Genomic DNA, 20,756 nt, shown 5'->3' on the forward strand with positions numbered 1-20,756 from the left:
ACAACAAATAAACTGCATTTATTGAATTAACAACAAATAAACTGAACTGAACAAAGAATAAGCTGAATTTCTTGCATCACACAATTAATAAACTGAATTTCTTGCATCACGCAACAAATAAACTGCATTTATTGAATTAAAAACAAATAAACTCAATTTCTTCCATCACACAACAAATAAACTGAATTTTTTGCAACACACAACAATCAAACTGAATTTCTTGCATCAACAACAAATAAACTGAATTTCTTGCATCACACCACAAATAAAATGAATTTCTTACATCACACAACAAATAAACTGAATTTATTGCATCATACAACAAATAAACTGAATTTTTTGCATCCCACAACAAATAAACTAAATTTTTTGCATCCCACAACAAATAAACTGAATTTCTTGCATCATCAACAAATGAACTGAATTTCTTGCATCAACAACAAATAATTTGAATTTATCGCATCACACAACAAATAAACTGAATTTCTTGCATCAACAACAAATAAACTGGATTTCTTACATCACACAACAAATAAACTGAATTTCTTGCATCACAAAACAAATAAACTAAATTTCTTGCATCACACAACAAATGAACAGAATTTCTTACATCACACAACAAATAAACTGAATTTCTTGCATCACACAACAAATGAACTGAATTTCTTGCATCACACAACAAATAAACGAAATTTCTTGCATCATACAACAGTCAAACTGAATTTCTTGCATCACACAACAAATAAACTGAAGAGGAAAAGCATGTAAATTGGCAAAGTAAAACAAAAATTACAAGTTTTGAATTTTGCGATGTTTTACAGGTTTTTAAATCATAGAAACGAAAAAAAACGATGCTGAACACTTTGCAAAGAGAAAAAAAACTGATGTGATATGATATGCCGGGGCGGATACAGGGGGGGGCGGGGGACATTCGCCCTCCCCTGAAAAAATTCAGGGAGGGGCGTAGCCCCCCCCCTGAGATTTCGAGGCAAAAAATGTTCCCAATTTGATAAGTGTTATTGTTAACGATAAATTTAGAATTAGAAATTTGTAAGAAACTAGACTTAAGGTATAATATTCTTCATATCTAGTAATGTTACTTAATCAATACTCATTTATCAAAATTGTAATATTGTTCCTAATTTTCATGCATTTAAGTATAACTAGTAATTTCTTTTTGTTTTTAAATTGCTAATGTTCCTATTATTGTTCCTGTTCCTTAAATCCCTGTCCTAATCCTATATTTTTGTTCCTAATTCCTGAAAAATCTTTTTATAGTTCCTAAATCCCTGTCCTAATCCTTTATTTTTGTTCCTAATTCCTAAACAATCTTTTAATTGTTCCTAAATTCCTGTCCTAATCCTTTATTTTTGTTCCGAATTCCTGAACAATCTTTTAATTGTTCCTAAATTCCTGTTCTAATCCTTTAATTTTGTTCCTAAAATTTAAAAATCTAGTTTTTTAGTCTTTAGTCATTCATTTTGACTCTTTTTGAGTCTTTTGAGTCAAAAAAATTTTCACTATACCTCGATTTCTTTCTCATCTAATTTTTTTAATAGTATTTGTAATAATATGATGAATGCAGCAGACTAAAAATATATTTAATTAGATCATGACTTTTAAAGACATCTGTGGTCGTTATTAATGTTTCATTCTTTATGAGTGTCCTTTATAATCATTGAAAAATCAGACATGTTGAATGTCGTCTTAAACTTATTTCAATTTTCAGGAACGAAATCTTTTCTTAAAACAAGGATAGAATACAGTGAGACCCATGAAAATGTGAAAATGGAAGACAACAGTTAGACTAAAGTTAAGACTTGTTTACTGAATATTAAAAACGCAGCAATTGCGCAGTGTACACAGAACCATTTAACAAAACCTTATAAAGATTAGGTGGGTTCCTCCCCCTGCTGATTTTCTAAATAACTTAAAAATGAATTACATTGGAACACTAAAACGTCTTCACTTTTTCAACTTTAACGTTTTGTTAAACAAATATTTTTTTGATGCACAGGGTATAGGGTGTAGGACAGTCAAACGGCGGGGCCGTGTTTAAAAAAACCGAAATGTTTGCTAGCTTTTTATTAATAAAGCTTTAGAGCTAGACTTTATGCTTGAAATGCACTTGAAAAATGAATGTAATAACATTTGTCACATGTTAATATTTTTCAATAGTAATATATTTATTTTTAAACATTTTTCCGACCTATTTTTTTTAAATTTTTTAAAAATAAAATCCTCCGTTGCACCCTTACCATAAAAGATAGAGGTCTATTTTTTTAACGAGCAGGCCGTGAACAGTTAGACAAGAGACATGTATTTCACTCCCCTAACCTAATTCTAAGGCCATAGAGGGGGAACCCCCCCCACCCCCCCAATCTATAGAAGACTAAAATAGCCAAATCACGATAGGGGTGATAAGTTGATTTTCGAGCTAGTAAATTGCTTTAAAGAGCATCAAATATTACTCATTACTCATAAATGTACTTCACATCGTCCTTTCCCTCCGCAGTTTTATTGGTCTTACCGTATTGCATCGTTATTCAATAAAATAGTTTGTACAAATCACGTCTTGTTGGCTGTTCAATGACGATAAATCTATAGTTTGTGAAAAATGAAGGATGGAATGGTATTTAAACTATCAATGTCTAGTTCTACCTCTTCTCTGTATTGCACGGGAGGAGTAGTTACACTACCCGAACATAGTTTAACTACTGCAAAGTCTGTTCCTAAGTATAATTAACTGTATTTCCAACAGCCAAAGCGTACTTTCAAATGACCCTACTACCCTAGAACAGTACCGTGCTAACCACTGTACTTGATGCAGTATATCATGTACTGTATGTAATTGTAAACATACGCTGATTTTTCTAACAGAAAAATAAATCAGAAATAGTCTTTTAAAATCAAAGAATTATGAGGAATTGAATAATTATTGATTCATTATGGGATTGATTTATTGATTACCAATTTCTCCTTTGGGTCTTGTTGGGTGGTGGTTTGAGGGGGGGGGGAGGGTGTCAAGGTGTTTAGAAGGGGTTTGACAAATTTCCTCTACACACATTAAATAAGTTTTGTGAAGGCTCTTGCAAAATCATTATTTTCAGAGCTATCTACACAAAACCAACTGTTTATTTTGTGCCCTTGACCCTTTGTTGATTTTAAGGAGGACATAAAAACAGAGAACTCCGCGCCCTTGGCAACATTCTACATACTTGTACAACCAGTTAGAAGCTCAACTGTCAGACCTATGTCACGAGAGAAAAATTTATCTTAAAAATGGAATTAAAATCTTAGGGGGAAAATTTGATTCCGAGGAAAAATGTTACTGAAAATAAATTCGCGGGATTTGGATTCATTTTTGTTTGTTTTCGAGGACGTGTTGTATAAAATCGTACTGGAACAAGAAAAAGTGATAGAGGGAAAATATTCCGAAGACAATTGAAACCTTTCTTGATTGAGTTTTTTTTTTTGAAAATTCACGCAGCAACTAGAGAAAATCTGAATATTATTGTTAGTGTATCTATAATTTATATCATAAAGCTTATATATATATATATATATATAAGTGTGTGTGTGTATGTATATGTTAGCTTTAAAGCTGTCCAAATGACCAAACCGAGTTGGCTGAAAGTTGAGGAAACACATGGGTATTGGGTACCCCCAGTGGGGTAACATAAATTCAATTTTTCTCATATTAGATTTTTTAAACCTGATGAGTTGAACCTTAGATTTGTCGAATTTAGAATATTTGATCCAACAGAAATGATACTTTGAAATAACTAAACATCAGATTGAAAAGATAAAGGGATTAGAAAATTGGAGTTTGTGGCAAAGACTCAATTTAAAAATGTTTTTAACTTATTATACAACCAAATAAGTTTATTTTTCTCATAAAAATCCAAGCTCGAGGAGAATGAGATGCGAGAACACAAATTTAACCTTCTAATTTTTTTTAGTTTACTTTGAACTATCTATTCTATAGACAAATTTCTTTGCATCTATAAATATAAAGTAATAATCTCTGTTTGTTTGTTTGAATAAAACTAGCTAGGGAACCCCTTGACCGATTTGCCTCAATTTTTTTAATCGGGGAACTGCTTTGTAGATCCACGGAAACTTTTAATTTTCAGGCCAAAAAAATGGACCATCTTCTTTAACATTTATCTTAAACTATTTAGCTGTAATATTATTTAGCACAATAGTAATTATACTGTAAACTGTGAACTAGACAGTGGGAGAAGGAAGAATGTGTCCAACATTTCCGATGATATTAGAAAACAAATTTATCCTGTTAGCTATTAAAATTTCAAACATTTTTGTACTTCTCAATAGCTCTTCAATAAGAATAATTAGGATTGAAAACATCTAAGATTTTAATCTTTAAGGGAGTGACCGGTAATGTAATGGTAGTTGATCTGAGAATGTAATATTGTGGAGAATTTTTTTAGGATTCATTTGAGACATATAAAACGTTTTACTGATGTATGAATACTGAGTTTGAGCGCAAAGTTAAAAATCATCCATTTGGGTAGTTAGGTTTTGAGAATCGATTTTTTAAAAATTATCAAATAACGGTGGCAAAAAATGTAACAACTATTTTACGGTTACCTAATTAGTTGTTTAGGAAGAGGTTGAGAAAATAAAAATAGATTCTTTTAATCGAAATTGAGTAATTTTATTCAGTTATCAGTTTCTGTAATCTCTCATTGTTCACAAATATTTTCTGTAGATTTTCCGGGTTTTTTGAAAAGACGACATTTGCAGTGTTTGTAGAAATCTGCGAACAAATTTGTAAAGCATAAGAAATTTAATATAATGGTCAAAAAGAAATAATTGATTAGTCTAACATTGATTTATTGACAAAGGAATTGAGTCTTTGCCACAAACTTAAATTTTTGAATTCCAATATCTTAGCGACCTGATGTTGTAAATATTTGATATTTCAAACTTATATCAGCTGAGCTAACAGAATTCATAGTTTGAACTATGTAAGATCTACGACAATATAAGGATTAGAAAATCAGAGTTTGTTGCAAACACTCAATTCCTTTCTATTAGAAAATCAGAGTTTGTTGCAAACACTCAATTCCTTTCTATTAGAAAAGTTTGTCCCTAAAACATCTAATTGGTTTACTATGGAATATTTTATACATTTTTCACCGTCGTTTTTTAATAATTAAAAAAATTCAATTCTCAAAACGGAACCACTTAAATGGTTGCTTTTGAACGTCGACTCAGTAATTAAACATTATTAAAACGTTTTATATGTCTAAAAATAATCCTAAAAAAAATTCTCCACAATAGCACATTTGCAGTTCACTACCATACATTGCCGGTTACTCTCTTTAAATGCATTTTCTTTAGTTTAATGAAAAAAGATGTTGTTTGATGCAGAACCATAAACATTCCCTTTAAGTAAGTAAATGCTTAATTAGATATGTGTGAGGGGGGAGTTGAGAGATAAGACAACAAATACAATATATAAGATATATATCAAATTATATCTAAATATCTATATATCTACATATATATAATATAATATNGAAATCATTCCGGAATTCTGGATTTCCGGAACCTTTTCCATAATGGAAATGGAAAAAATTTCCGGATCATTTCCGTACGTAAACCGTAACCCGGAATTCCGGTGGAAACCCTAATTCTTACCCATCCTTGCCTTTTTTAAACTGTTTTTACCCATTCCAAACCATTCTTATTCGCTTTTGTTCATTCTCGTCCATTCTTAATTACATTCATTCTTATTCTTAATCAATTTTTGTCACAATATTCCTCTTATAAGGCATTGTCTTGTGTTTTATGTTGAGAATGGACAAAATGAATATATTCTGATAATGTTTTCATTTACAAACATTGCATCAATTGAAGCTTACATTGAGTTATAATTATTTCAATTTCTAATTACTTTTGCCGTTCACATATTTATTCTTGAATGGATCCCGTAAACTCGCAATATATTCGGATGTCGTCTTTGTTACCGCAAGCTTTTTGGAAGAAACACATATATTTTATAGCAAAAGCACAAGAAAGCGCAGGATAATCTAAATATATAAATAGAGTCTAACAGCCATATAGAAAGATGTAGGGGCACCAGCAGCACCCTGTAACCTTGATTTAATCAGAGTAGCGTGTTGAAAAATCCTATTTTAAGCGTTTTAAATGAAATAGCGCGTTTTCGGTCATAATTCATATTTATTAAAGGAAATATTTTTTATCTTTTATGTGTGAACAAGGCATATATATTGTAAAGATAAGGTTTATCAGTGTGGTTGGGGGAGGGGGGAATGTAAACAAAGAATATTAGTATTATAACACCTGCTAGAAGTTTAGGATATCCGTCAGTGAATTTTCACATTTTGTATTTATTCATACCCGTTCTTACTTATTCTTTCCCATTCTTACTTATTCTTTCCCATTTTTACTCATTCTTTCCCATTTTTACTCAATGTTTCCCATTTTTACCCATTCTTTCCTATTTTTACTTGTTCTTACCCATTTTTACCCATTCCTTCTTTTTTTTTACCTATTATTTCCTATTTTTACTCATTCTTTCGCAATTTGCTTAATCTTTCCCTTTTTTACTCAATCTTTACCATTTTTACTCAATCTTTCTTATTTTTACTCATTTTTCCCCATTTTTACTTATTCTTTCCAATTTTTTACCCATTCTTTCCCTTTTATACCTAATCTTTCCCACTTTTACTCATTCTTGGCCATTTTTACTTATTTTTTTCCAATTTTTACCAATTCCTTCTATTTTTACCCATTCCTTCCCATTTTTACTAATTCTTCCCCGATTTTACACGTTATTTCATATTTTTACTCATTCTTATTTGTTCTAACCCATTCTTTTTCATTTTTATCCATTCTTATTCTGTCTTAACTATGTTCACTCAGTCATGCCAATTCTTACGTGTTTACCCATTCTCACCTACATTAAACTAATTGTAGTCTGTTCCCATTCTCACACAATCGTACACATTATCACTCATTCTCTCACTTTCTTACCGATTATTACCTAATATTACCTAAACTTTCCTATTTTTACGCATTCTAGGGTTTCCATTTTTCGGGGAAAAAATTTCCATTTTGGAAATGGAATGATCCGGAAATTTGTTGCGTAAACCGGAATTCCGGGATAATTCAGGATCAAATGGAAACCGGAATGTTTACGGTTTATGTAACGTAACGTAACACTAACGTAACGTAAACCGTAAAATTTCTAGTTTCCATTTCGTAAACCGGAAATTTTTCCGGTTTACGTAACGTAAGCCGTAAAATTTCTAGTTTTCATTTCGTAAACCGGAAATTTTAACATAATATTAGACATAGAAAGCAATGTTAAAACATTAAAAGTTAAAACTTAAAACAATATTTTTGACAAATTAGTTTTTATTTTTCAAGAGGGTCATCAGATAGGCTTATGCCCCCCCCCCTCCCTCTCCGTATTTGATCAGGATGGGATGAAATGAACTATATAAATAAGAGTTTATAAAAACTAGGCTTTAAAATGGTGAATTAAAAAAATAATAAATTTCGACGTTTTTTCCCGCATAAATTTTTAACTAGTTATAAACTTTCCCTTTGGCCATGTGAGTTGCCTCACAAATGTTGGGCTCGGTCGGTTCAGCTGTTTGGACGTTTATTGGATACACACAGACAACAAACAGAGAAGCAAAGTATATAAATAGAGTGAGAACCAGAAAACTCTGGAATAGGAGGACGACTTTTAGACTTAAATTATGACTCTTAATAGTTCAATGAACATGAGACACGGAAATTACGTAGTATATACTATGCTGTATACAGACCAATTTAAGTGATTTTAAAAGTTACTATTTAACCTATTTGCTTTGTAACAACATCAATTAGACTCAAGGATTGCTATACATGTCGTCTTCCTTTCCACAGTTTTCTGTAGATGAAATTATTTTGAGACATGGCAGTCAGGATTTATATTATTTCATGATAATTCACAGTAGTATTACTTTAAATACAGCTACACCATGCGCACATTCTATTGCTCTGTAGATAGTATTACTTACAGGTTTTATCTTTTACATAAGTTTAAGATGTCTTCAACGTTTTCCGGAACCTTTTTCCGGAAAATTCCGGAACAATTGTTCCGTAAACTGGAATTTTCCGGAACACTATTCCGTAATGTTCCGTAATTCCAGAACAACGTCCCGGAAATTTCCGGTTTACGGAAAAAAATCGTTCCAGAAATCATTCCGGAATTCTGGATTTCCGGAACCTTTTCCATAATGGAAATGGAAAAAATTTCCGGATCATTTCCGTACGTAAACCGTAACCCGGAATTCCGGTGGAAACCCTAATTCTTACCCATCCTTGCCTTTTTTAAACTGTTTTTACCCATTCCAAACCATTCTTATTCGCTTTTGTTCATTCTCGTCCATTCTTAATTACATTCATTCTTATTCTTAATCAATTTTGCCTATGTTTGACAAATTCTTACCAAGTATTAACGATTATAACCTATTTACCTAGTTCCCAATTTCACTCCTACTCTGTTCTGTTTCATTATCCATGTTCTTGCATAGTTTTATTAATGATTTCTAGTGAATACATTTTTAGTTTTTAATTTCCAGCCAGCATAAATAATATCTTACAGATGCATAACAGTTAATTTTTCATATACTTAAGATATGCAAGCAAACACAATTGATATACAGAGCTATACTTTAAGAATGAGACTTCAAAGACGACTGGACGGAACTTATTTAGTATTAGTTATGTTGCAGTTGCAGTTGTGTAAACTAGTATTCACTGTTCAAAATTGTTTTGTATATTATTTTTTGATTCATGAAACTATAGAATAAGAAGACTACTGTAGGAGTCAAGTAATGATTTTAAATAGTCCAATGAACATGAAACACAGCAATTGTGCAGTGTACACAGACCCATTTGGTTATTTTTCAATCTGCGGTAAACTATTTTCATCTGATACTCCTAATATGTCGTCTTCCCATTCCATATTTATGGGAACCACTGTTCAAAATTTAATTTTTTTAACAAATTTTTAAAAATTAATTTTATAATTCAGTACAACCAAAAATGAGATCTGTTGCGTTACTGCTCGTTTTGACTGTAATCACCGCCACCTTGGCAGAGGACGACATTGAGATAGAAATCCTCGATCTTTTTGGAGTTGTAACAAACAAAGCAGGTACTCTGTAAACACAGTTTTAGAATTTCTGTAATAAAAATGGGTTTTATAGACAGAAATTTTGTTTAATGTAAACTTATGGTTTCGGCTATAAACTACAGGGTTACCGACAAAGGAGGAGACTTTGAAGACTAATGAACGGATTTGTTATGTTTTATGATTCTTTCATAATGTAAGCTTGTTTCTTTCTTTTCAAAACCATTAAATACGCCATAAAATATTTTATTCAAGATAGAAAACTTAATTCAACCTTGACATTGTCATTTCAAATCGTCTTTACAGTTTCATCAATCAAGGGTAACCCTGTATTGTTTTTTTTTTTCTCGACAAAATCGTATTTTACGAAAGTCTATACCCAACGCAAGTTTAGAATCCTCTTTTATTTATTTCGGCTGGAAACGATCACAACTAAATATCCAAGATAACTGTGTTCTCTCAAATGTTTGAAGAATCCATTTAAAGTTTTTATTTAAAGTTTATATTTCAAAATTTGATTTCCTATTGCATATTTATTAACAGAGCTTTACCAGTTGGCCTTTAACAAATTATATAATTAATGATGCTGATGCTGAAACTTTTTAATAAGGATGCACATAAAAAAGATAATAATGGTAGTAATAATGATAATAATGATACTAATGATAACAATGATAGTAGTGACAAAAATAATCTTAATGATCATAATGATCATTATGATAATTCTGATAATAATAATAACAATTCTAATTCTGATAATAATAATGATAATAATGACAAAAATAATTATGATAATAATGACAATAATGAAAATGATAATGATTCTAATAATGATAATAATGATAATAATGATAGTAATAATGATTATAATAATGATAATAATAATGATAAAAATGATAATAATGTTAATAATGATTATAATGTTAATAATGATTATAATGATAATAATGATTATAATGATAATAAAGATAGTAATATTGATAATAATAATGATAAAAATAATGATAATAAAAAGATAATAATAATGATAATATTGCCTAGGGTTCAGTTTGAATGTTACCTGTAAGCTGACTAACCCAGGACAAGATGATTCCATCTCATGGTTTCTAGGGGGAAAACCTTTAGTTAATAAAAACAGGTTATTATTATTATTATTATTATTATCATAAAGTAAAATATCTGTTTGTTTGTTTGTGTGTCCGATCATAACTAATGCACGCTTTACTAATGCACGATTTACCTAAAATTTTGTTTGGACATCTCGTGAGAACCACGGTAATGTTCTTAGCCTCAAAACCATTTAACTTGAGTAGATCGACTTTAATAGGTCATCATCTGTTTTGACTTGGATGAAAGTTAATATTTTGCAGGCAAAGGTGGGTTCCCAAGTTATTTTAACATTTATTATAAATTTTTATTTTTATAAAAAGAGCAGTGATTTTTTTCTCTGAATTCCCAAGCTATATTTAAAGCTATAGTTATAAAGAACGTTTTTATGAAAATCACATTTTGTGAGTAAATACATGGTGTCCCTGTAAACATGGGAATTAAATCGTCTATATCGTCTTTGATCCATGCTTATTATTTCTAAAAACACAATATTGTGCATGGTAAGACAATTAATACCAAAACCTAGTCTCGGAATTTCCAAAATGTGGTTTACCATTTTCTGAGTCCTGTCCTAGAGAACGATTTTTGGTCCCCCCCCCCCTATGCCCCCTCCTCTATGATTAGGTTAGGACAATTTTTGGGCCAAGAGTTACGGCTAGGACAGGCTAGGAGGGCCGAGCGCTGCAGCCAGGACAGACCTTCAATTTCAACAATTTTCAACAAAATTAGTAAATATTTAGGGTTAGGTTTTAGGTTAAGAAACTTTCTGGACCGGGAGCTGCGGTTAGGAAAGACTAGGGGGCTGAGCGCTGCGGCTAGAACAGACTAGGGGGCCGGGCGCTGCGGCAACATGACCTGCGACTTCATCCATGTGTGTCTTTTTTAATTTTACCTAAAAATCGATTAAAAATGATGTACCAAATTTTTTAGGAGAGAGGGGGGGGGGTCCAAAAATCGTTCTCTAGGAAATTCCCATTTTTTAACCTTCAAAATTCACGGAAATATTAGGAAATTTGTCCAGATTCCAGTTTATTAAAAATCAATAAAACGATTCAAATGTTTGATACATTTTGTATCATACATTAGAATAAGAGGGGGGGGGGGGACAGATGGATTGACCGAGACCAAAGTTTTCATTTTTATACAGGGTTGCCCTCAATAAATGAAACTTTAATTTTGGTCTGAAGATGTAGTTTCATTTGCAATTTTACAACTGCAGTAAAAATCTGCTTTATAAAAAACTAGCTGAAGTGCCCGGCGTTGCCTGTTGATTTTTTCCAATTTTTGAAAAAAAAATCTAATTTAAAAAAAAAACATTTTTACCCTATGTTACTCAGGTGTTCCCTCAACAAATTTTAGCTCATTCGGTCCAGCCGTTTGGCAAGCTATAGCTAATATTTGTATATGAGCAAAGAGCTTTATTATATAGATAGTTTGTAATTTTTGTATTTAGGGTTGTTTACGAATCTGGGAGTAGGTCGTTGGAACAGTCCTATAATTTAGTATTGGATATCAGCATGGATAATCAGGATCTTGCTTGTACCTGTAGAGACGTTAAAGTAAGATTTTTTAATACAATTTTAATCTTTAACAGAAAGGGTAATTTTCTAACAAATAAACTGTGAGCTATCCCTTTTAGTTTTTAAACTTATAAATATATACAATAATCATACTTGGATACATTCAGCTGATTATACTGCCTGGCACCTAGCCTGCATTTTCCTTATTAGCCTGTCCTAAACACAGCATTTGTGCCCTAGTATGCTTCAGCCGCAGCATTAGTCTCCTCAGCTTGTCATGGCTGCAGCGTTTGGCTCTGGATAAGCCATAGAAATCAGTTCTTTAGCTTGTCCTATTCACAGAGTTCGGTCCCTAGCTTGTCCCAGTCGTAGCATTCTGCTCCTTAGCATGTACTAGCCACGGCATTCGTTCCTTAGCTTTTCCTAGCTTTTCCTAGCCTGTCCTAGCCGCAGCATTTTCCTAGCCTGTCCTTGCCGCAGAATTTTCCTAGCCTGTCCTAGCCGCAGCATTTGGTTCCAAGTTTATTCTAGTCAAAGCATTCGTTCTGTCCTAGCCGTAGGATTCGACTCCTCAGTCTGTCCCAGCATTCTTCTCCATATCTTATCCTAGCCGCAACATTCTGCTTCATAGGCTATCCTAGCCGCAACATTCTGCTCCATAGGCTATCCTAGCCGTAGGATTCTGCTCCAAAGCCTATTCTGGCTGCAAAATTCTGCTCCATAGCCTGTCCTTGCTGTCGCATCCTGCTCAACAGCCTAATCTAGTATCTAGTCACAGCATTTTGCTCCATAGTCTGTCTTAGCCGAAGCATTCTGGTCCGTAGCTTGTCCTAGTCGCAGCATTTTCCCCCTAAGTTTGGGGAGGATCGAACTTCTAAATTACACTCAAAATATTTTTTCTTCCTTGAATTTAAAATTTTCTTTTTTTAAACTAACGTAGTGTATCTACTCTTAATCTGATATAATGTAATTAATTACTCTTGAGTCTTGAATCACGTGATCAGCAGAGTGTTTAATGACTGTTTCTCAGTTGGGGGTTAACCCTTTAAATCCAGGTTCAAGGGGTTTAATGGTTCATTTATACTAGATCTCTCAGTCCTCTCTGCTCTCTGTATTATCAATTATAACATAATCTTAAATAGGTATTCAGTGAAAATTCGTTCGTTTTCAAAATTGTCATTTATTTGTAATCTGTTTCTTTCGTTTTCTAACAGAATTAACGCTGAACTATATTGTTTGTTTGGAAAAATCGTTTGTTCAAAAAAACATTTCAATAAAAACGTTTTTTTTTTCAAATTGTTCATTCAAAAATCGTTACTTCAGTCAAAAAAACGATTGGTTTTTCAAGTTGAAAAATTCGTTTGTTCAGTAAAAAGCTTTTTCAAAAGTTTGTTCGAAGAATTATTCGTTCTGTAAAAAATTATAGTTTTTTTTTCAAGTTTGTTTAAACAAAAAATTTAAAATCGTTCGTTCGCGAACTGCTCAATAAAATGTAAACATTTGTTAACAATTTAATTCGCTCGTTTTGTTTATCTCGTTAATTTTGTAAAACGATCAAACTTTTTCTCGCGAATTTTTCCAGTTTCAAATATTCCAACAAAATTTAAATTGATTTTTATTTATTCATAAATTAGCCATTAAATTAATTTGATTAGAACTATGGAATTTTTAATTGTTTAAAGATAAGCAACCTGAGGTCGGAACTATTCTATGAGATAGCACTAATCCACAACAACTAATCCACTTCATATTCACAACAAACAATTTTAATTTGAAACAATAAAATAATTAATCTGTGAACAAGGATCAATTGTAGTTTTTTAATTTCTCATTTTTTTACATTTGATTTGATTACAAGCACTGAAAATAAATAAATATTTACCAGAAAACTCTAAAAAAAGGAAGACGACTTTTAGAATCAAATTATTACTTTAAACAATCCAATGACCATGAGACACAACCATTTTTGTTTTAAATCTTTTCATTGTAAAAAGTTAATTTTAGTGTGCTTTAAAACTATATATATTCTTTGAACGAATTTTGTTAAAAATAAAATCCATTTCTACCCCTTTAACCTTTTCCTTTCTTTATTTTAGAATTTAAGCAATCTCCCATTTTATCAGGCATGCCCGATTCACGGCAGTAACATTTAAACCATTATTTGATTAAAGGGAGTGATCGCGAAAAATGAAAGGGGGTATAGGCTTACGGCGAAAAATTTTTGATGGTGATCACATCTAATTTTACCTCGGTCTTTTGCGTCTATAAGGAGAAAAAATTGTTAAAAACGACTCATACCGAAGAACGTAGCGTCCATACTCCATACAAATTCAGAAAGTTTACTCGGATCGAAAAAAAAATCATTTTAATTCTTAACAAATAAATTAGATATTTTAAACCTATAATCATCAATAATGTGTCGACTCATTCGCTTATAGTTGATGTTTCATAATATTTGTTATTTGTTTTATATACAATGCACTTAAAACGACGATTTATTCCCGCTAGGTGTCTCTGCCACATGGAATCATTTAAAGCATTAAGAGCAGAGACACCTGGCGGCCAACTAATTTGCGTTTTAAGTGCTTTGTATATAAAACAAATAATAACTATTAATATTACTGTTATTTTGGTTCGCAGTATTTTACAATTTTTGGACTTAAATTTTCTTTATATCTCGAAGGTTCAATCCTTTTTAGATTTTATTTTGTCCCGAGCTTTAATCTAAAAAGGCGAGAACCCTTGAGATGTACAGACAATTTAAGTCCAAAAACTTTATAGCACGTCGTGCCAAAATAACAGTGTTATAAGTAATTTTATGAAACGTTTGTGCACTTGTCTTTTTTCAATGGCTATTTCTAGATCAAAAAAGCGTTGAAACAAAGCAGAAGTCAAAATATAAAGTTGATTTCAATTTTATTTGCATTTTAAATGAAAAAAAATATTTTGAAAATATCCTAAATTTTTTGGAAAAAAATCCGGGGCCCAATCCCTGTGCGGGAAACTAATCTATGAACCTTTTGATCTAAAAGGAATTTCATCTAAGAGTAATCTGATCTAATGAGAATTTAATCTAAAAAACGTGGAAATTGATCTAAAATACTTTTTTATATCTAAGTCCGCATTTTTCTGAAAATTTTTGGAATTTGATCTAAAAAATGTGGAATCTGATCTAAAATATTTTTTTTTCAAATTTGAGCTCCCTGTTCAGTTTTATATATTTGCCAAGTGAAGATTGTCATAAAAATTTTTCTGCCATAGTTGTGATTTTGATCTATAGATATGTGTAATTGGATCTAAAATATGTTGAATGTGATCTAAATTTTTTTTTCAAAAAATATATATTTCAGATAACCGTTATGCTTCAAATCCTTAACTTTATTTGCTTAAAATATGGAATTTGATCTAAAAAGTGTTTACTTTGATCTAAAAAATGTAGACTTTAATCTAAAATTTTATAATTTGATTAAAAATATTAGATTTAAAAGTTAAGAAATGTGTAAGGTTGACACCTTAATGGTGAAAGAGTTGGGGTCATGGGGTCAGGATCTTCATATTTTAGATCAAATTATACATTTTTTAGATCGAATTCTTCATATTTTAGATCAGATTATACATTTTTTAGACCTAATTCTACAAATTTTAAATACAGAAATCTGTACTTCCAATATAATTTCTGCACAAAATTTGGGAATTTTATCTGTAATATTTAGAATTGAATCTAAAATATTTGTTTTAAAAAAATAAACATTTTAAAATGACATTTTTGAATCAAAATTTATAAAAACCAAAATTTAGATCAAATTCCACAATTTTCCCGAAAGAATTGGAATTTGGTCAAAATTTTTTTTAGATCTAAGTCCACTTAGATCAGATTCTTTTAGGTCAAATTGCCTTTAGATCAAAAGGATTATAGATCGATTTCCTATGCACCGACCAATCAAAACTTTTTAGCACACGTGCTATAATGTACTGCTAATTTAACTTTAAGGCACTATGATTACTTTAAAGCACGTTCATTATGAAATTTTCGATGAAGTGAGGAAGAATGATAAAGTACACAATAGTTTCATAAAACATATTATGAAATATCAACTATATCCAAATGCGTCAAAAAAATTTTAGATGATTATAGGATGTATAAATATATGAATAATTTGTTTGGAATTAAATTGATTTTTTAAGATCCGAGTCGTGTGTTGAATCTTTCTAAATTTGTATGGACGCTACGTTCTTTTAACAATTTTCTCCTTATAGATCACCATCGATAATTTTTCGCCTTAAGCCTATACCCCCTTTCATTTTTGCGAACACTCCCTTTAATTATGTGGATGATATCGTCGTTTTTTCTCTGAATATGATAGGATCATTGTATTAAAAAATAAGATCTAAAACCCTCCGTATATGATTATAATATTTAATATGGTCTGAAACTCTCAGTATGTGTTTTTCCAAGATTATTTTCCCAAGGGCGACTTCCCAAGTTGCGAATTTCCCAAGTGTCCAATTGGGGGGTCGAGCACTGCAGCTAAAATGGGCTTGGGGACCGAGTGTTGCAGCTAGACATACATAGAAAGTTGCAGCTTGGGATAAAGCATATGGGAAAGTACAAGTACCATTGTACAAACTCATGATAATAAAGGATGCCCTAAAACTTTTGTATATATTTGTCATATATAAGGATGCCATGAACCTCTCTGTATATAATTATGATATTTAAGGATGCCCTAACTCTCTGTATATATTTATGATATTTAAGGCCTTGAACCTCTCTGTATATAATTATGATATTTAAGGACACCCTGAAACTCTCTGTATATGATTATGATATTTAAGGACACCCTGAATCTCTCTGTATATAATTATGATATTTAAGGGTGCCCTGAAACTCTCTGTACATGATTATGATATTTAAGGATGCCTTGAAACTCTCTTGTATATATGATTATGATATTTAAGGATACTCTGAAACGCCCTAAAATGATTATGATATTTAAGGATGCCCTGAAACTCTCTGTATATTATTATGATATTCAAGGATGCCCTGAAACTCTCTGTACATGATTATTATATTTAAGGATGCACTGAAACTCTCTGTATATAATTATGATATTTAAGGATGCCCTGAAACTCTCTGTATATGATTATGATATTCAAGGCTGCCCTAAAACTCTTTGTACATGATTATTATATTTAAGGATGCCCTGAAACTCTCTGTATATGATTATGATATTTAAGGATGCCCTGAAACTCTCTGTATATGATTATGATATTTAAGGATGCCCTGAAACTCTCTGTATATGATTATGATATTTAAGGATGCCCTGAAACTCTCTGTATATGATTATGATATTTAAGGATGCCCTAAAACTCTCTGTATATGATTATGATATTTAAGGACACCCTGAAACTCTCTGTATATGATTATTATGATATTTAAGGATGCCCTGAAACTCTCTGTATATGATTATGATATCCCTGACAAAGTCATTTTCCCTACTCTATTGCATGAAGGAGACAGTGCCACATTGCAGGTATTAATTAAGTATGAATGTTGCACCATATTCTCAGATAGAGAGATATAGAAGTCAAAAAGTTTAGATGTCAGGTATTTTTAATGTGCCTGGAGGATAGCAACCTAGCCTCTCGCCTCGTGTTTCCATCTTTTTCTCTACTCCTAATCAATTTTTCGTATTCTTTTCTTCACAATAATTATCCGTGAAATTTCACAGGATATTAGAGATATTACCCGAATTTTAGTACAATTTTTACGAAATTCACGAAACCTCTCACTACATTCTGAGAAGGATTTCTTAATATGCGAAACATACTGAAGATGGACTAACAAATCAAATTTAGGTTGGAATAATGATCTACCCACCACCCAAAGATGGAGATGTTCACTGGGAAATAAAAAAACCGTCTGGAGAAACTATTACAAGGTAATTAAACTATATTACTTCTCTACCATACTCTTTTAAGGATTGTAAGAAAGATCTTTTTAATTCGCGCCGATTTTTGAACCCCCCCCCCCCCCAACCCTTTCTGCAAAAACAAATTATACTTTAAACTTTTTTGTTTATTTAGAATAATTGTTGTTGAGTGTAAAAATGAGACTTTCTTTGATGTTTATAATTAAATAGTTTCAATAAAAGCAAACATATACATTATTTTCAATTTGCAATGCTTTAAATTTGCACTAATAATAATCAAAAACCATGATTTTTTTTTTAATTTAAACTTTATTTTTTAAATCTTGTCCGATTGAAAAATGTTCCCATAAAACCATTATATGATCTTGATTATGAATTATTACATATCCGTGTTTTTCTTTTTTTTCTTTTCCGGTTTCTCCACAAAATTGACTTGTGGATTTCTTGCTTTGGAAACACTGAAGAAATTATCAAAATGAAACACTTTTTACGCTTCTTCGATATAATTGATTAGAACAAGGTCTCTAGGGTACCCTTGTTAAAAATGAAGGGTTATTTTAAATTACAAGAACAGTCCCTTTAAAAAAATAAAAAGTTAAAAGCATGATTGTAACATGCATGGTTTTACGGAGTGTGACATGTTTTTCAAATGAACATTATTTGATTTTATTAATAATTATATGTTTTAAATCAATTTTTATCATAAGTGAAATATCATGATAGTTTTACATGTTTTTGATTTTTTTATTCTTAATGTGCTTGTTGCACTTTTGTTTAACACGAAATAGCATATTCTTAGATAATTTGACAATTTAATGACAGGAATTTACCATGAACCAAATGCTTTTATCATTTATATATTTTTGCAATAATTAAATAACATGTTTTAATTACAGTTTTATAGACTAACGTATTTAAAAAATGAATTATGAATTTCTATTTCTAGTCTTGAACCTGGACAGAACGACATGTATGGATCAATTGAAGCTTTAAAGGAAATCTTTAAATTTATCCATTAGCGGACACTTTAAAAATGAACGTTTATACTTCACAATGAATCTGAAATGCTGGTTAAAATCAGCAAACCTTTTTTTTAGAGCACATTATCAACCATTAATTGGAAATTTTTCAAATTTGCTATTTCATACTTTTAAGTTGGGCCAAAATTTTAAACATTTTAAACATTAAAGTAAAAGAAGTTTTTCACAATCATTTTGATGGAATTGGAATGAGAGATAAAAATATGACTGAAAAAAGTTTAAGATCATTTCTATGTGAATCAATTTGATTTTTTTTTCTGAACATTTTCCGGAATTTGTTTAAAAATATTTAATGATTTGTTTAACAGCCGATAATATCAGGAAATCCTCCAACCAACTATATCTACAAGTAAGCTATATTATAGGTTCTAACGTCCCATTTAAAAAAAAATCATGCTTTCACGTTTTTCCAATTTTTTTACTTCATTCATAAAAGTTTTCGAAGAGAAACAAGTTGATATTATAATCCATATATCTTTGCAATCTTAGGTTGGAAACCATTGACATCTCAAACTATGATTTTTTTATATCAAAAAGTCTAAGTTCAAATCATAAAATTTTTTCACTTTGAGGTCGAAAAGATACAGGGACCATGTTTCCTCAATATGTGTCCTCAATGTGTTCCCTCAATCTTGGTTCTTAATTCCTCAATATATATATTATCTAAGGTGTTCCACAAAAACCCCTTAAAGCTTAAATGTAAAACTTTATCTCTGAACCTTGCATGAATGTTTTATGAAAAAAGTGTGTAAAGAACAAAGATGATGAGTACAAGTTTGTTTATTTTAGAAAACAAGTTTAATATTTAATTAACTCCAACTCATGATAAAAGCAGGGAAAATATAATTCTAGACCATGCTAAATAAATCATAAAATATAAAAATTGCTTAGATATTTTAGTTAAATGAAACCTGAACATTTCGTTCGCAATATCAAACATCCAGAACAAAATTCGAAAGTATTACTTATACACAGAATATTAACTAATGTTAATTCGCACAATCAAAATCATGAAAGGCTTTTAATCGAAATTATTAATGACATTTTACAGTGCACGGTTTGTTTAGGTTGTTAATTAGCTCCATTAGCAGAGTGGATGCTTCTAACAGACATTTTCTTAAAATTAGTCAACTTGGTAAATATCTATATATATATATACTACACTACACTACACTACACTACACTACACTACACTACACTACACTACACTACACTACACTACACTACACTACACTACACTAAACTGCACTACACTACACTACACTACACTACACTACACTACAATAACTGGAATGCTTATATTTGTTTGAAATGTAAATATTTTATCTATTTACATATTTATAAAATATGTACTCTAGTAAACTTATATCTAGGTATAAATGGAACAATTTGAAGATGTAAATATATTCAAATATATGTCACATAAATGTCCTATCTCATTTTATTCAAATTTTAAATAATCTAAAGGAAACATCACTTTTTAAACTATTTATTCAGGAATAAGTCACACAGTAGAATTCAGCATTTCAGTCCAACTGCAGGTAAGTTTGTTGTTTATATTCGGCAAGTTAGAAAAGAAATGGTTACAAAAAAGCAGAGGAATTTCATAGTTTTTATTTTTACTTTTGATTATGAAATTTCGGTAAGGATTTGAAATTTTGAATTTAGCAACTAGAACTATTTCTGAAGAAGTTCCCCGAATATTTAGAATAACGATATCAATTGTATTCCAACATTTGTAAATGGTTAACAAAGACGGCATTAAAATGTTTAGTTCCTTGTTCTCACTGTTTTTAAAATTTTTGATCTGAAAATTAAATTTAAAAAGATCCGTATAAATTGTGCGAAGGAAGAGAATAAATATTTACATACGCCAATATCCATAGTTTGTCTTATCATTCTTCAAACATCACTAAGAGCAGTGCAAACATGTGGGGGCGCAAATGCCGCAATTTGGCGGGAAAATACA

The 20,756-nt window shown here is 30.8% G+C and overlaps 1 protein-coding gene across 1 annotated transcript; it reads left to right on the forward strand.

Moving 5' to 3' along the window:
- Nucleotides 1-9,060: 9,060 nt before the first annotated feature.
- Nucleotides 9,061-20,412, forward strand: LOC111714233 (uncharacterized). The gene is made up of 9 exons (XM_023489295.1): nucleotides 9,061-9,208; nucleotides 10,226-10,322; nucleotides 11,748-11,853; nucleotides 17,256-17,348; nucleotides 17,674-17,756; nucleotides 18,694-18,742; nucleotides 19,096-19,136; nucleotides 19,855-19,922; nucleotides 20,285-20,412. Exons 1-9 carry the CDS (start codon nucleotides 9,097-9,099, stop codon nucleotides 20,395-20,397), a joined length of 762 nt encoding a protein of 253 aa, XP_023345063.1. The 5' UTR covers nucleotides 9,061-9,096; the 3' UTR covers nucleotides 20,398-20,412.
- The last annotated feature ends 344 nt before the right edge of the window (nucleotides 20,413-20,756 follow it).

Source organism: Eurytemora carolleeae, unplaced genomic scaffold, assembly GCF_000591075.1.
Source record: "Eurytemora carolleeae unplaced genomic scaffold, Eaff_2.0 scaffold1537, whole genome shotgun sequence".
Classification (NCBI taxonomy): domain Eukaryota; kingdom Metazoa; phylum Arthropoda; class Copepoda; order Calanoida; family Temoridae; genus Eurytemora; species Eurytemora carolleeae.

Coding starts and splice junctions, on each gene's coding strand:
- LOC111714233 (XM_023489295.1), top strand. CDS start 9,097: ATGAGATCTGTTGCGTTACTGCTCGTTTTGACTGTAATCACCGCCACC. Junction 17,757..18,693: donor TCTGGAGAAACTATTACAAG/GTAATTAAACTA, acceptor TTCTATTTCTAG/TCTTGAACCTGGACAGAACG. Junction 19,137..19,854: donor CCAACCAACTATATCTACAA/GTAAGCTATATT, acceptor CGGTTTGTTTAG/GTTGTTAATTAGCTCCATTA.